Raw genomic sequence first — 17,933 nt, 5'->3', positions numbered from 1 at the left:
ACCTCATAATCGCCGTTTTTGAACAAATATTCTTGATAAATCAGTGCTAACTCAACAACTCCTAAAATTTGTGACTTGACGTTCAAAATACTACGCATTGCCGGAAGTGTCTGGCGTAAAGCTTGCAATGCTACCTCACAAAGCACCGCATTAAACCACCGCTCTAATTGACACATCAGTTAACATACTGAAATATAATACTATTAACTTTAACATGACACAATTTCTTTCGTACTGATCGTAGGCGATTGAATTAGTAGTCTGCAATTCATTGAAATGTGTAGCTTTTCAGTTGCGATCGTAGCATTTCGCAAATATTACACGATTAGGTGATAACATACCCGGTCCACTTCTAATTTGTTATGACGCCACGTAACCTGACTTTTGATAGCTTCTGGAAAGACGCATTTCAAGTGGATGGCTTCGGTATTGGGATCGATTTCTTTGAGCAGTCGGAAAACGACCTTGCTGCAGTCTTTATCACTAAATGAGTTGAGAAGTTATTGATAAAAATATTCCTAGAGTTTTGCGCTTGACAGAATTGATTTCACGTCATGTATATTTTATTCAAAACAAAACAAATTGTGAGAAAATTAAAATCGTCAGAATAAATCGCAGAAAACACATACTATCTAAATGAAATGGAAAATCATTATAGAGGGTCTCACCCGTAGCCAGTGGGACATTCGCATGAGTAGTCTGTATTTTGTTCGATGACGATGCATCTGCCATCATTTCGGCAAGGACTACTGCTACATGGTGATGCTGTATCAAAACATAAGGCATTTCGCGAGTAGCAATAGTAGCAATATCGCATCAATTTGGTATAGTAACGTAACGAAACAATAGTCTCTTACTGCAGATTTTAGTCCATACAAATAACTCATACCTTTAACACAAAGCAAAAACACGTTTCATATACATCTGCATCTGAATTATCGATGAATTGAGCATCCCATAATATTAAATCAAAGTGTAACACAAAAAGGGAGCCTGGTTTGCCTTGGGTCAAGGACCATATTTTGAGTGAATAATGAATTTTCTTCGATCAACAATCTAATACAATATGTTGCTTAGGGTTACCATATGGTACCATCCTCCTTTTTCAAGAAATCAATAATGTCTTCTTAGGACACCCAAATATCCTTTTTTTGAAATTCCGCGACCGTACAGAGACAATTAATGAATGCCATAATAGACCTGTAATCTGATAAAGTCAACTCTAACCGATCATATGTGGGGAGCGGCCCTTATTACTTATTATTTACTAGCCTATGGTCTCGAACATTTTATAAATCCTGCTGACTTTTTTTCCACCTTACCACCCTTATAACCAATATCATGACGAAATATAGAAATAAAAATTTTACTCAAGTCGTGGCATTAATTCGAATTTTACTACTAATTATCCCAATATTTTTATAACGCTTCTCGATTCTTTGACGGGCCGCACAAAATTTTGTTTAACATTGAACATTTGCTCGGCTTTCGATATCTGCCTAATAATGATTCTTGAGGAAGCCGCTGCGATAGCTCAGCAATTTTGAATAAGTACCTCTTGCGAGATGCATGTAAATAGCGCAGCGTACATAATTGCAAATGCGCAGCCAGAGAGTCTCAGGGGTCGACATGAGAGTCACTGTTGTAGATCGTGATCACGTAACCCCGCGCCCTGATTAGTTTTTAGCATTTCCTATACGTTGCAGCCTTGCTCATCTTTATGTCGATTAGGCCAGGGGTAGACAGCATGCGGCCATACGGCAGCATGCAGTCGTAAAACAATAATTATGCGACCGTGTACACCTAATCAAATAATGTTGGCCGTAAATATGCAATTTGAATTAATGAAGTGCTTGGCGCATATTTTTGAGAGATATTAATTCAACTCCAAAATATTCTTCACGCTCATCGCGATTCATGATGACTTGGATTTTTCGTTTTTAATATACTAGTGTCCTTGAAATCTGAATGCACCGTACGAATGCGAACCGCAGAGGAAAATAATGCCCACAATAAAGTAATACCAAGTTGGAGTCGTGTCGTCTCACGAATGAAGGTTTTTGTGGTACGTTTGGGTGATTACAATAAATTTTGACTATACCGACAAACCTGATGAGAGGTCAAGAAATAACATCATGCAGCAAAGTGGTTCATAAAAACCGGATTCGCATCATCACTAATTTTGTGCCCAATGTTTTCAAAGACATGCATAAGCTCTGCCGGTTAATCTGATAGCGTAGGCTGAAAATGGATAAATATTGGGCAGTAATATGTGAAACTACCAACATTATCGAAGAAATTCTTTCACGAGGATGAAAATTTTTTCGCGCTCTGCACGACTGAAAAACGAGTCCCAATTACTTTTCGTCTTCTCCTAACATTTATACTCGTGATTTTGGTGCAGTAAGCCTGCGGGGGTGTTCAGCTTCTGCACTTAGAAACTTTAATACGCAAGGTATATCTCAAGAAATCAGTGATGACACGGAACACCACACGGGCTCTCTGCGGTGCCAAATTCCCAGTATCTAATTTTCAAGTGTACACTATGATGGCTCATGATGACTCTCCGCTAAGATGCGGCCCTACGCTATATGTGTAATCGAAATATGGGCGTGAATTGCAAAAAATGTTGAACCCCCATGAATTAGGCTTACTACGGAATCTGTGTCAAGGGTGTACGAGATTTGAGTAAACGTTAAAATGATACTGTACCACGACGAATGAAGGTTGAAGAGCACTGGTCTAGACCATTAAGGCATAAATTTATTTTCCCTTGTAAGTCCTCGTGGAAATTGTTGGCAAAGCGACGCAAGATATCGATTTTACTGTCATTAAAATTACATTTCATTGTTCCAATGTTCCACTTATACATTTGGTGAAGTTTAAAAAGTAAGCATGTACTTCAGCATTGTGGCATTGTGACCTGAGTCGTCGTCAGGTATCGTGTACAACAGCGGTAGGCAACCCTGGGCACGCTTGCCATTTGTGGCACGAGAGATCATATTTCATGGCAGGCCAAATGATTTGACGCGCACGACATATTTCGATCTGACACGACATAACCATGTTTTTGCAAAAAGTAAAACAGACGTTTTTAAAATATACAAAGCTCGCGGGCGACCCAACATTATTATGTAAATTTAAATCAACACAAAATAAGTCACAGAACATTTCAAAAAGGTTCGTGTTCACACGAACCAGACCCTTTCAGTGGCTCGCACGATTCCTAATGCCGGTTATATATGTGCTGACCTCCATTTCACCTCTATAACTGACTCGGCAAACCCCTGCGGTTCGTGTGAGCTCCAGTTTAAAAAAATACTGTCGTATCAAAAACAAGCGCAGCAAATTGTGCTCATACTCTTAGCCGGTTAAAGTAATTCAACTAATGACATTGATTGATTGATTGATTGATTGATTGATTGATTGATTGATTGATTGATTGATTGATTGATTGATTGATTGATTGATTGATTGATTGATTGATTGATTGATTGATTGATATTGACCACATAATTTCTGTAAACATATATCAGTTCAAGTAGGCCACCACCACATGTACAAGAGATCGATAATTACCTTCGGATACTGAAGAACAAGCCCTTTCCGCCACCAATTCCGTGATATTGGTGAGAGAATCAAAAGAATTGATCAGGATAGGTTCGGTATTATGAGAAAGATCCTGAAGCTGATAGTCATCAACTTGATTCCCCACGCCGATCGCAAGCATGATCTCAAAATTACTTCTGGTGCGATTGACGGCGTCTGCGTCGTAGTTAACGGTTGATAGTCCGTCAGTAACTGTGATCAGGATCTTGTCGGAACCTGGCCTAGTCCTGGTGACTACTTCACTGTTGATGAATCTCAGCGCGCGATATGCATGTTCTCCGAAGTCAAGTTGTTTAATAGCGTCCACGGATAGCTTTATTTCTTCAGAGGACTCTTGTATCGTTTGTTCCAGTTCAATTCGAACGTTGCTGGAATATTGCACTATCACAATCCGTGGTTTCGTCTCTGCCCCCGCTAGCGCAGGCTGTAGCTCATCCACCAATTGCAGGATCCACTGCAAGACTTGCTGGAACTCCTTTTCCTCGATGGAAGCACTTCCGTCGATTAGAAATACGAGGTCAAGCATCGTATTCTTGCAATCCGAAACCACTGAATAAAGTGATCGACATGCATGAATTAACAATTGAACATATTGAGATAAATAATACAACGCCTACATCGTCACATGTAGCAGAAATCAACCGCCAGTCAGTGTCTACTTCTTAGCCGATCCGATTAATATATTACACTTATATATTTGATATTTATGGAGCTCCAGTTCATGGACTACCAGTGTTGGGATGACTTGGGCCAACTTTTTCGTATGACTTGACTTGACTCGAGTCACTTTGCGAAAATGACTTGACTCGACTCGGCGCTTCAGGAATCGTACTGTGACCTTGCGCTTGGATCGAATAGTCTACAGACATTAAGTCTGCCGATATTGAATTCACCTAACATTCGACTGGATAAGTTCACCATCCCTTCAATAGATTTAGATGGGCTCACAAAAACACAATAGATACCACCTCTTATTTCGTAATAAGACTGTGAGGCTGTGACGATATTATTTATAGGCTGTATTCTTCCTGAAATGCACTAACATTTCCTAGTAAAAGTGAATGCCTTCAATAACACATTGTGTGTATAAATATATGGGGATGGTGGAGTCTATTGAATCTGATATGAGACTGTCGTACCAGTAAACAGAAGACTCTTGTTTCGTTGGCTTTTACTAACTTAAATCTCGGCGTCAAATACAACAGTAACAGTAACAGTAGCGATTTAAGTAACAGAGGAATTGGAAACTAATGATTAAAAAAGCAATGATTACATGATGCACGATGGCTTGAATACAAAAGACTATACGAATCACCACAATCTCCCCCACCAAATAAAATTGAACACAAAATTGGCACATTATCACATCAAAATCACTTTACGCGGTCGCCGTACCATTCCGGACACTTTCTAACCCTATTAGATCGACGCGGCATTGGCGTATCCGACGAATTGTCGTTTAATAACGACGTCTCATTCTCGGGCTCTTTATCATCCGACGCGTCGGCACGATCATTCGACGTCGGAATCATTTCAGTCCTTGACGTATCGGCTCTCGCTTCCGGTCCCTCCACATCGACGGTGGTAGGGTTCGGAGCCAAGTCTCTCACGGACACGGTGAACTCTCTTCCATCTTCGTGGCGTATTAACGCGTACTTAGGATTCACATCAAGCAGCTCGACCGGGTCGCAAAGCGGTTCAGACTTCGAAGATCGATGGAAACGTCGCAACAGCACAGAGTCGGCGAAAAGTAGCCAATCAGGAATCGAGGGTCCAATCATCGAGCGTCTAGGAAAACCAAAAAATCGTTCATGTGGTGTTGCGTTAGTAGCTGTACAAAGCAGCGATCGCACGCTATGTAGCGCATCATTCAACACCATTTCCCACGCAGATTCCGGCAGCCGCTCCGTAGCAAGAATCAATTTGATTGTTCTCCAAATCGTTTGGTTAATGCGTTCACACTGAGAATTACCAGTAGGATGATACGGAGTAGACCTGCTAGTAGCGACACCACGTTTGGTTAAAAACGTGATCAAATCTCTGGAGATAAAAGAACTTCCTCTATCGCTATGGATATATTCGGGAACTCCTACGAGCGAAAACAGCGTCTTCAAGTTGCGCATCACGGTTGGAGTAGACATATCACGACATGGAAACACGAAAGGAAACCGACTGTATTCATCCACAACAATCAATAAAAACCTGTTTCTCCCAGCCACGGGGCCTTTGAAGTCCATGCTGATGCGCTCCCATGGGCGAGTGGCTCTGACAAGTTTATGATGCTCGTTGTTGTTGAAAAATCTAGGCTTCAATTCGGAGCATTGTCTACAGCTACCACAAATCTTTTTGACGTCTTCCATTGAATAGGGTAGGTTTTTAGATTTAACAGAATGACTCAACCTACGGATGCCCGGATATCCTAAAATGTTGTGAAGTTCGCGTAAATCTGTGGACAAAGCCGTTAGACTGCAAATCCGAGAGATAGTGTCAGGCGCAATATTTTCTACTCCTGGTCTGTGAACAATCTCGTAGTCGAAAACACTAAGTTCCAGCTTCCACAGTGTCAATTTAGTGTTTTTTATTTTACTGCGATGCTTTTTCTGAAAAATGAACGACAGGGCTTTTTGGTCAGTTATCAATCGGAATTTCCGACCATGTAAAAGGTACCTCCACTTTCATATAGCATGCATGATTGCGGCTGCTTCTTTTTCAACAGCAGGATAATTTATTTTTTTTTTTTTCTTCTGAAGCTCAGTTGTTGCCAATGTGTATCATGCTCGACTCAGGATAATTTAGTTCACTTTTAGCAAATGTTCGCGAGCCAAATGCCACAGGTCTACCTCGCTGACTGAGAATAGCAGCAATAGCGTTGTTGGACGCATCACATTCAATTTCAAACGGTTCAGATTCGTCAATACAACAAAGGGAGGCGTTTATCAAGTCTTCCTTCAGAACATTGAATGAGGTCAGGGCAGGCCCAGTCAGTGGAAAAACTGAATTGCTAAGCATTGGTTTGATTTTATCAGAAAAGCATGGAATCCACTTTGAATAATATGCGAACATACCCAAGATCCTTTTCATCTCTCTATCCGATTTAGGGGGTGGCAACTCAATCAATGGTTTCAGATGATCTGGGTCGGGTTTAATGGATCCGTGCGACACCAGATGACCCAATAGACGCAATTCACTCACGTTATAGACGGATTTGTTCTCGTTCAACGTTAGTCGACAATCGGATGCGGCTTTGAGGAAAGCTTGAAGTCTCTCGTCGTGTTCCGCGGCATCTTTGCCGAATATAGTGATGTTGTCCAAGTAAGCCAGAGTCCCTTTCAAACTGTAGTCGTCGATGAACGAATCGATAAAACGTTGGAAAGCAGCCACTCCATTGGTGATACCGAAAGGCAATCTGCAAAACTGATAAAGGGAGCCGCAAGCTTCAAAAGCGGTAAACGGCTTGTCAGATGAAGATAGCGGGACTTGGTGATAAGCAGACTTCAAATCAATAGTCGAATATACTTTACCTTTCGACACTTCATTTACGATAGTTTCAATTTTTGGCAAGGGATACGCGTCAAGCGGAGTATACCTGTTTACGGTTTGCGAATAATCAATGACAAGTCTTTTCTTGTGCCTGGAAACCTTCGTAACCAATACTTGAGCACGCCAAGGAGAACGAGAAGGCTCAATTATTCCTCCTTCGAGTAAGCGATTAACTTCGTCCTTGATGAACGATTGATCTTCGCGACTATAATTTCTTGATGGGGTGACGATAGGCTTGCAATTGGAATCTAGGAACCGAAATAGCTGAAGAGGCTCTGCCTTAGCAGGGGACAAAGCGCACGATCGACTTTGTATTGTCAGCGGTTCTTCGTTTCCGTCAAACTCGAAAATGACTTTCTTGTGCTTCTTCATGAAATCATGACCAAGAATTACATCAGCGCACAAATCCTTAACCACCCCGAATGTGACACCCACATAGTTTCGAGATAGCATTTCGAAAGAAACAGTAAATGTGCCGGAAACTTCGGCCGTCGCTGTCTTGGACGCGAGTGATATAGTAGTGGACTGACCTCGTGGCAAAAATCCTAGTTTAATGGCTACCGACTCGTCCATATAATTTTCGAAAGAGCCCGAGTCTAATAGAACGCCCACAAGTAATTTATGAATTTTAGCTGTGCATGAGGCACGCCAGAGACAATTTGGAACTCCTGCTAGAAGCATGCTGGCGGTTGCTCGGATGTCATATGAACGAGGGGATCGACATACCTTTGCAAAATGCCCCTTTCTTCCGCATTTCAGGCATTCGACGTCCTTTGCAGGACAAACGCGCTTGTCTGCCACATGAGATCCGCCGCAGAAGAGGCATTTGCGCAGTAATCTCGGTGCTCCGGGCTTTTCTACAGCCGCAGTAAAATCTGTTCCGTGTTCAGGATCGCTTTTCCGAACTGCGGCGATTTCCGCAGAAGCGATGGTATCAGACGAAGGGGGGTTGACATTGTACGAGCTGGCGAACAATTGGGCTCTTTCTAACGTGTCCGCAGTCTGGAAGGCTTTTTGCGGGCAATTCCCTGCACAGACAACCGATGCTCCCACCACTACCTCTTCAAATCTTGTTAAATTTGGTACACGCACAGATGAGCTAATTCCAAACAGGATGAACTTTATGTCATGAAAATTGGACTTTGGGGTCAAAAGTTACGTCACTTTGGAAATTGACAATTTTCTGCTCATTTCGAGTCTGCACTTTCAGGTTTTATCAATGCAATATTCAAGAAGGTGGAGCTAGATGATAGACGACAGTTGAGATACGGCACTTGGATTTATTTGAAGCTTGTCTGATCGTCTATATTTTCTAGTGAAATTTAATGCTCTGTAGGTTAGGGTCAAAGGTTAAATTGAGGGTGAATTTCGTCAATGGTCTAAAATCAGTCAGGCGTTACACGATTTAGACTGCGGATTGCTCAAAAACATATTAAAATATTTTGGAAAATAGGATCTTAAATGAAAGTTTGCTTCAAGAAGACTTCGTTCATAGCTGTTTGATTTTGGCTTTTAGACCGTAAAGTGATGAAATTGCAGTTTCTAGAGCACACTTCATTTTCACATGGAAATGCTGTAGTAGTAGGGTGTTTTCGGACATCTATTCTGGGGTGCGTGTGGACATCATGTCTGGGGTGTGTTCCGACATCACGTCTTGGGTCTGTTAGGACTGTGTTGCCATTCGAACATCGTGTCTGGGGCGAGTTCGGACTGTTTTGTCCCTCGGACATCGTGTATGAGGGGGGTGTTCAGACACCATGCCGGGCGTGTGTTAGGACTGTGATGTCACTCTGACAAAGTATCTGGGATATGTTTGTGTTGCGCCAGACATGACTCAGACCTGATATCTGTGCACTAATTTTATCCGGACATGCTCCGGAGCTGATACCTGCCCACTAAATAACCCCAGGCATGGTCCGAACCGGATATATGCGCGCTTAATGGACACATATATGCGACAGACGTGATACCCGCGTCCTAAACGACGCGGTTTTGCTGATATCTGCGATAGCTGGGTATATCCACAGTAGTGGTAGCTGAGTATATTAACATTCACAGTAGAGATAGCTGAGTACATCCAAAGCTATCACTACTGTGGGTATACTCAGCTATCACTGCTGTAGATATACCCAGCTATAGCAGATATCAGCAAAAACCGCAAATATAGAGGTCATATATAGGCCAAATGTCGTTTAGGACATGGGTATCACGTCTGACGCATGTATGTGTCCATTATGCATGTATGTGTCCGTTATGCATGTATGTGTCCGAATGACAACACAGTCCGAGCTCACCGCAGATATTATGGCTCGGGTGTGTTCTGACTGTTTTGCAACGCGGACATCGTATCGGGGTGAGCTCGGACTGTGTTGTCATTCGGACATCGTGTCTGGAAGGTGTTCGGACATCATGCCTGGGGTGTGTCCAGACTGTGTTTGCTACTCGGACATCGTGTCTGGAATATGTTTGTGATACGCCAAACATGCCTCAGACCTGATACCTGCCCACTATTTTAATCTGGACATGTGTCGTAGCTGATACCTGCGCACCAAATACCCCCAGGCATAGTCCGGACCTGATATCTGCGCGCTTAATGGACACATACATGCGTCAGACGTGATACCCACGTCCTAAACGACATTTGGTCTATATATGACCTCTATATTTGCGGTTTTTGCTGATATCTGCGATAGCTGGGTATATCTACAGCAGTGATAGCTGAGTATAACTACAGTAGTGATAGCTTTGGATGTATTCAGCTATCTCCACTGTGAATGTGGATATACTCAGCCACCACTACTGTGGTTATACCCAGCTATCGCAGATATCAGCAAAAACGCGTCGTTTAGGACACGGGTATCACGTCTGACGCATATCTGTGACCATTAAGCGCGCATATATCCGGTTCGGACCATGTCTGGGGGTATTTGGTGGGCAGGTATCAGCTCCGGAGCATGTCCGGATAAAATAAGTACGCAGATATCAGGTCTGAGTCATGTCTGGCGCAACACAAACAGATCCCAGATACTATGTCAGCGAGTGACAACACTGTCCTAACACACGCCAGACATGATGTCCACACGCACCCCAGAATAGATGTCCGAAAACACACTACTACTACAGCATTTCCATGTGAAAATGAAGTGTGCTCTTGAAACTGCAATTTCATCACTTTACGGTCCAAAAGCCAAAATCAAACAGCTATGAACGAAGTCTTCTTGAAGCAAATTTTCATTTAAGATCCTATTTTCCAAATTATTTTAATATGTTTTTGAGCAATCCGCAGTCTAAATCGTGTAACGCCTGACTGATTTTAGACCATTGACCAAATTCCCCCTCAATTTAACCTTCGACCCTAACCTAAAGGGCATTAAATTTCACTTGGAAATATAGACGATCAGACAAGCTTCAAATAAATCCAAGTGCCGTATCTCAACTGTCGTCTAACATCTAGCTACACCTTCTTGAATATTGCATTGATAAAACCTGTAATTGCAGACCCGCACTGAGCAGAAAATTGTCAATTTTCAAAGTGACGTAACTTTCGACCCAAAAGTCCAATTTTCATGAAATAAAGTTCATCCTGTTTGGAATTAGCTCATCTGTGCGTGTACTAAATTTCAAGAGATTTGAAGAGGTAGTGGTGGGAACATCGGTTGTCTGTGCAGGGAATTGCCCGGTTAGTTCATCGCATTCCAGTAATCTCTGTCGAATTGCTGGGGACCTCAGCCCAGTGATGAAAGCGTCTCTTACAGCTTCCTCTTTATGCTTTTGAGCATTTACGGCCAAGAAGTTACAATCTTTAGACAACGCCATCAGTTTTCTAGAAAATTCTGACACGTCAACTCCAACCTCTTGCGTTGCAGTTGCTAGCAGATGTCGGGCGTAGACTTCGTTTTTCTTCTTTTTGTAAAGGGACTGCAGCTCGGTGATAGCAGCATCGTAATCATCAATTACTTCAATAAATGAGAAGACTTCAGGTGATAAATAACCTGACAATATGGCGAGCTTGTTTACATCAGTTGAAGGAGCAGTTATAGCTTCGATTAAACTCTTCAACACCCGCTCCCAATGAGAGAATATCTTCACACTATCTGCAGAGTCTGGTAACACGTCCAACGTTGGAACTTTAATATACTTCTCTCCAGACATTACTACAGGCGATCTTTCTCCAAGCAGCGAAATAGAATTTAAGTTAGTAACATTGTCGTACCAGTAAACAGAAGACTCTTGTTTCGTTGGCTTTTACTAACTTAAATCTCGGCGTCAAATACAACAGTAACAGTAACAGTAGCGATTTAAGTAACAGAGGAATTGGAAACTAATGATTAAAAAAGCAATGATTACATGATGCACGATGGCTTGAATACAAAAGACTATACGAATCACCACAGAAACTGTTCAATATATCGGCAGTTTTATACGTCAAATCGATTTTACCTGGTGGGCATCTCATAGTATTGCAACTCAATAACGTAGAACTTTTCGAAGATCCGCCTGGGCAAAATGACTCTGAAATAGTTTGGCCAGTGTCGTCCATACAAGGCCGCGAGAAGGTGATGGTACCGCCGCCGCAGGATTGACTGCAACCTGAAGATGACCATGTGCCCCAAACGTATTCTGAAAGGAATGGCAAGTTAGCAAGCTATTGGACTTCAACTCCGCCATCATGACAGTATTAATACTATATTCTTGATACTGCAATTTGTGACTACAGACATGCCGTGAACATGCAAACTCAATAGCTATCTATAAGCCCATTTACATGGACGTTTGGGTCAGCTTCGAAGCTGACTCGTCAATCCGACTCTCTCGTTTTTGAAAAAGAGAAAAAGGCAAACGGCTTCAATCCGTCTTGAGCTCAATCCGTTCCGCAGAGTCGCTTGGAGACGGCTTGAACATTACCGGTACTTGAAAACGAATCCAGACTACAGCAACATACCAACATTTCATGTTCATATTTCACGAAACCGGCACGTATTTCAACTGGATGAATATGAAAGCTCTATCGATGCATGATACTGCTTTTCTAATATGCACGTGGTCTTATTTGTTCAGCGTCACAACTTATGAAGCGAGTACAGCCGACAATATAACTTGCACAACTCACTATCAGAAAGAATATATACATGGTGTATTTGGTAATTTTAGAATTGTGTTGAAGTATTTCTGGATATCCCAACTGCCGTAGCATATTCCCGAGCTGAATCCCGAAGTGCTGTGTATCACTCGAGCTGCGATAAACATGACCATGTAAACTCGATCACTTTGGCAAGCCGTCTCATGACGTCACTCCAAGACGACTTGGCTTCAAGACGACTTGACCATGTAAATGGGCTTTATATTAACCCATCGATTCGCACCTGGGCCTAGTTCAACGCATCCTGTACCGCTTGAAGCCGGCTTGAATCCTTGGAGACATACGCAAGCACCATTATTACACGCCATGTTTTGCGCGCATGACACTCCGGTACAAGGATTGGTTGCTAAAAATAAAGACGCGTTTAACTCCTGTTGCTTCCAACAGCGCCTTGCTGGTTGCTCTGACTATCGCAAACAAGTATTCGACTCTATATACCGAGTAAATACCGTCCTATAATGTCAGTCTTGTTATATCGCATTATTAGGATTGTTCAAAAATAATTCTTTCTCTCGGATTCCGGGGATTCACTGATTAGAGAGAATTGAAATGCAGAGAGAATTGGAATTTTTGAATTAAGTAAAAAAATAATATATATCAAATTTCACTGTCGACTCCATGAAATTGTTAAGGATTCTACAAAAACGATACAAAAGAAATCTAACCAAACTAGTAGGAGCGAAGTTATTTGATTGATTTGATTATATGATTCCTATTAAAATAGATTATGTTATGCTACTTCAGGCGGTCATTGTAGATAGGAGTATGAAAACAATTTCATAAAATTGCAAAGGGTACGGGCGCTTAAAAAGTTAATAAACAATCGTGTAGTAAGTTACAGTCCTCGTCTAATGATATATTAAAGCCAATATAGTACCCCATAAAATGTCTCCTGATTTTTCGTGATAGTCTCTTGCTTTGCTGAACCATCGCGTATCAGATGTGCCCAAGTATATGCAAGTAAAATTGATAGCTTACGACATGGACTGGTGCGACAAACTTTCCTCTGGAACGTTTCTCCCGTGCATTCCGCAGCAGGACCATGGCATTGCCGTGTCCTAAATTGTTCACCAGAAGCCCCGCACGGTGCATTGCAGGCAGACCATTCTGACCATGGAGACCGTGGTATCGAAGTTGCAACACAAGCCGGTAAAGAACAGCCCTGTAAGGTATAGTATATGTAAACCTTACCTAAACCTATAGATTGATTTGGAATACTGACTGCTCATTGCTATGGTCGAGTCCAGTTTGTATTTAAATACGTTTTGCCTAATTTTCATTATGTTTTCACTGATGTAATACTGGGGCTTATGTAGGCTACTTAATTGGTGTTACTCTTTCACTTCTAAAGGTGTTGCAAACAGACATCAAACTACAGTATACTTCATAAAATCCAAAGTCTAAAATTGAGCTGTTTTGCCTGAAAAGCGGTCAAGTAGAAGTGGAGGTAGGAGTCTATAGCGATTATTACTTGCGCAAGTATTGTTAGTAGTTCAAGCCTGCTTGAGTACTACGAGAAACTCGAAGAACTTCGTCATCAACTTGGGTTAACCTGCTAATGTAGTAATTAGGACTGAGCACAATGTTTCGAGTACTCAGATCCAAATCGAGTATCAATTGTAAGGATTTATGTTTAGCAGTGAGATACTTTTTTTCTTTCCACTAAAAGGTATATTTCTCAACGTAAATTATAGCTTCTATGCTTTTTCTCCAAAACATGGAACTCATAAAATCGCGTTTAGTCGTGTTACATCATCTAAAACAGGCGTGAGAAAAGTTTTCAACTCGCAGGCCGCATTCAACATCTTAATCCATTTGCGGGCCGCATGATGTACAATTGGTATGATAAAGCAAAACGCAATATTGTCATTTAATTATCTTGGGAGGATAAGGCAATAATGTATATGTTTATTTAAAACCAACCAACCATTGGTTTGATGGTGTCGTACACGCGTCAGAAACATAGGCGAGATCTCATGAGCTGGTCAACCTTAATAACCAATTTTCTAGGGATGAAAGTCGGCTGTCCCGATTGTTAGAACAGGATGGAGATTTGAATTTCTGAGCAGTGCTCTGTTCTTAACATTGCTGATTCTAGTTTTGATTCAACTCCAGGACACACAATGCTGACAGTGCCATAACCATGTTGGCTTCAAATACTATAATATATATAGATTTTACAAATATGAATACTTCTGTCCATACAGATAACGAATCTACATAGCATCTGCGCGAATCGGTTTTTCCAAGTGCAGCACTAAAAGTAAGCACTGGAGTGGAGTGGTCGATAAAAAATTACACAGGTGATATGGAATTCATTCATTACCTTGACCTGCGCCAAGAATCCAAAACATCCGGTTCCTACGCCCAATGGGTTAGTCGCACCCTGACGCGCATTCGTGGACGGACTGCTTGACCCCGAACTGCACGAAACTCCCTTGAGCGTGCGTTATCGCGGTAAATGTTGATGATATCACCTGCGGTTATCTATTCCATACCAGCATGCTCTTCGTCGCATTTGCGTACCAATATTGCAGGATCCGCTACATGCGCCCCACGGTCCCCAAGGTCTCCACCAAGTCGGCATTCCTTCCCAAACAGAGAGGCTGAGCTCTGCTCCTGAAATTACAGGACTACTGTAAAACCAGTAAGTGGAAATTAGGTGTATTTATCAAATTTCCACCACAGCGTGAAGTGTTCATCAGGTAAACGGCAATCCAGGTACCAAATTGTGATTTCACACCTTCTCAAAGAGTGAAAATGAGTAGAATACACCAATTCTCATGGGAAAATATTAGAGGGGCGCAGTGGGCTCTGTTTAGCCTACGTGTAATTCTTTTTTGGAATTTATTGAGTGGTAACCTACATGAGAGCAGATCCGCAGCACACCTGGGATATAGGATTTCTCTATCTATAAGGGGTGATGTGTTTGAGACATTTTTACCCATAGGCAGTTGCGGCCTGAAATGGGCGTATAGGCTACCTGATTCAGATCCTACGCAACATCGAATCGGCGAATCGGCTAAATATAGGCTACATGATTTTCGTTAACGGTATGATTACGTCAAATTTACTTTCAGTGAAGCATATATTCTTACCGGATCCTCCAATTTCACCCAGACCCAAATGGTCAGTCGCTGCCGTGGCTAACTCTGCCTCGGTCACAACTATGTGGATCACTGCTACGAGATGAATAACGTTCACCATCATGATCGTTGAATGGTTAAACTTATTCAGAAAAATCGTTCTTGTAATAGGACTCTACCTATATAAAGTGGCGTCAACGACGCTTACATTACAAAATCTAGCCGTGAAATGCTCAACTTTCTTCGGCATCTTGAACCGTACTAAATGGCATAACAGTAGCAAAACATTCTCTCATATCATGACAGTACTCGTGTTGTTACAAAGAATTATCTGATCACACCGACATCTTCAAATTGAACTTTGCCCTGGGGCTGCTTGCATGCCAATTTTGCGACTAATGAATTGAAATATTAGCCGAATATTCGTGCCGCGTATAACTTCGTTAATAGGTTCAAGTGATTAGGAATGTTTGCGTATACTAAAATTACGTTGTCGCGGAATTCAAGTGAGTTTTATGTTAGGGTTCTCTAGTCATTCATAAACAAGAATGTCCCATAAGTGTTGGTGTAAAAAGCATCAGGGACATTTTATGCTATGCTGCATTTATCAACCCCAACCAATTGCCACCAAATTTGTAAATAATATATCCAATTGTTGAATGCTGATTGCAGGGTGTGATCTGTCCAGTTGGCCCTCTATACCCAGAGTCAAATCGCGATCACACCCTGTCCTACACCGTTAAGTTTATTGTTATTATTTCAAGCGCCAATGTTGTTTTCTTTACGGTTGGACGAATAAATAAATATTTCTCTCTCTCTCTCTCTCTCTCTCTCACTCGACACCTGTAAACTGTTTAAGTACACTTTGTGAACATATATTTTCATGTGGTATACAGCTGGGTTACGCCTACGCAGCCATTGTCGGCCAATCGTCAACGTCAGCTTTCAAAATGGCAAAACGGATCTTGACACTAACGCAAAATAACTAATTACAAGCCAATAAGTTAAATTGTAATACGTTATTATTGATACAGAGACCGTTTGCAATGATATGCAATGAATACCTGTGGTGGGTGACGTCACGGGCATAAACGTGGGGAAGTTGATTTAAGCCAAAACCGGCACACATCATGCAGCTCGCACGATATATGATACTTTAGCTGTACATTCGATGGGATTGCTGATCACGTTAAACCATTAAATATTGTATTGCTTCATTGCCGCAGTTGTATATCTATTGTCAGACACGTTTTTCAAGATTTTAGGTCGTGGCTTTAACGAGTCATCCAGTCTATTTTATCAATCAAATGACCACTTCCAATTAATGTCAGTAGCGGTAAGAAGAATTTCTTCTCATAACCCACGTTAATAACACAATCTAACATTTTTTTTATTCCAAGGTTCTATTCAATTTTTCCTTATTGCTTAGAACCAAAGTGTCAAAAATCAACTTTATTCCGTATAAACTTTGTTTTTGTGGTTTAGAGAATGAAATTCTAGAATCGCACTATTTTTGAGAAAATAAATCAAAAATATGGTTAAAGAACCACTTTTAAATGTTAATATACCCTGCAATATTTGCCATTTTATAGATATTTCTGTTTGCAGGGTTGATTTTTGAGGTTTTGATATTTTATGATTTGCAATTGACAATTTTTTAATATTTTTTATTGTAACTGGGAAGTAACTGGGGACTTAAAAATTATAGCGTTTTTGATGGGTATGCAAAGGGAGAAGAGCTCACCAAGTATCCTTGGCATCTTTGCCTTTGGGATAGTAGGGCTACCACAGAACACTTACAAAAAGCAAATATGGTCAAAACAAAACGAATTTGTTGTTGTAGAAAAGCAAACTCGGTTGATTAACCCAAACACAGTGTTTAAGCCTCACCTTCACATAAAACTTGGCCTTATAAAGCAATTCGTGATAGCATTGGATAAAGGTGGTGACGCATTAAAGTTTCTCCAGAACTTGTTTCATAAACTGTCAGAAGTTAAAGTGAAAGCTTATGTATTTATTGACCCACAAATTTAAAAAAGATTCTCAAGTCGAGTGATTTTATCCAAATGCTTAATGATGTTGAAAAGAACGCTTGGGATAGCTTTGCAGATGTGGTGAATGGGTTCTTGAGCAATAATAAGGAAAATAACTGTGCCGAACTTGTTGCCAATTTGTTTAAGTCGTATGGAAACATGAGGTGCAAAATGTCCGTAAAACTATGCTTTATGCTCCCTTGGACGAGTATGGGAGCTTATTCAAAAGAACAAGGGGAGCGATTGCGCCAAGACATAAAATATTTCGAAAGGAGATACCAAGGGCAATATTGTGAAAGCATGATGTGAGATTATGTTCGGGCCTTAATGCGGGATGTTGATGTAGAGTACAAAAGAAAATCCCGCAAAACATCCCGTTTTTAATGATTTTATACGCGAACTGTTTTAGCCTGAAATATTTATTTAGTTTTGCATTCAACAATTAACGATGGTATGGATTAGAGGTCGACCGATTATCGGCTTGGCCGATTATCGGCGCCGATATTTCGAACTTTCTCGAATATC

At 41.3% G+C, this 17,933-nt stretch overlaps 1 protein-coding gene across 2 annotated transcripts in view; it reads right to left on the bottom strand.

The window, feature by feature from the left end:
• The window catches only part of LOC145434827 (uncharacterized), a 50,169-nt gene extending 34,460 nt beyond the window's left edge, over positions 1–15,709 (bottom strand). Inside the window, exons 1-9 of one of the 2 annotated variants that reach the window (XM_080312053.1) lie at positions 15,388–15,709; positions 14,767–14,908; positions 14,616–14,712; positions 13,268–13,451; positions 12,513–12,635; positions 11,590–11,769; positions 3,580–4,158; positions 669–765; positions 342–483 (exon numbers count right to left, since the gene is read on the bottom strand). In XM_080312053.1, the coding sequence (XP_080168179.1) occupies positions 342–483; positions 669–765; positions 3,580–4,158; positions 11,590–11,769; positions 12,513–12,635; positions 13,268–13,451; positions 14,616–14,712; positions 14,767–14,908; positions 15,388–15,499 (1,656 nt within the window). In that variant the 5' untranslated portion in view covers positions 15,500–15,709. The remainder of the gene's footprint in view (positions 1–341; positions 484–668; positions 766–3,579; positions 4,159–11,589; positions 11,770–12,512; positions 12,636–13,267; positions 13,452–14,615; positions 14,713–14,766; positions 14,909–15,387) is intronic. The other variant, XM_080312054.1, reaches the window with a different exon arrangement.
• Between the last annotated feature and the right edge of the window lie 2,224 nt (positions 15,710–17,933).

Source organism: Botryllus schlosseri, chromosome 3 (genome assembly GCF_051294905.1).
Source record: "Botryllus schlosseri isolate E-star chromosome 3, Bs_hap1, whole genome shotgun sequence".
Lineage (NCBI taxonomy): Eukaryota > Metazoa > Chordata > Ascidiacea > Stolidobranchia > Styelidae > Botryllus > Botryllus schlosseri.
The sequence above is the reverse complement of the archived record's forward strand: the minus strand, read 5'-3'. Positions and strand labels throughout refer to the sequence as shown.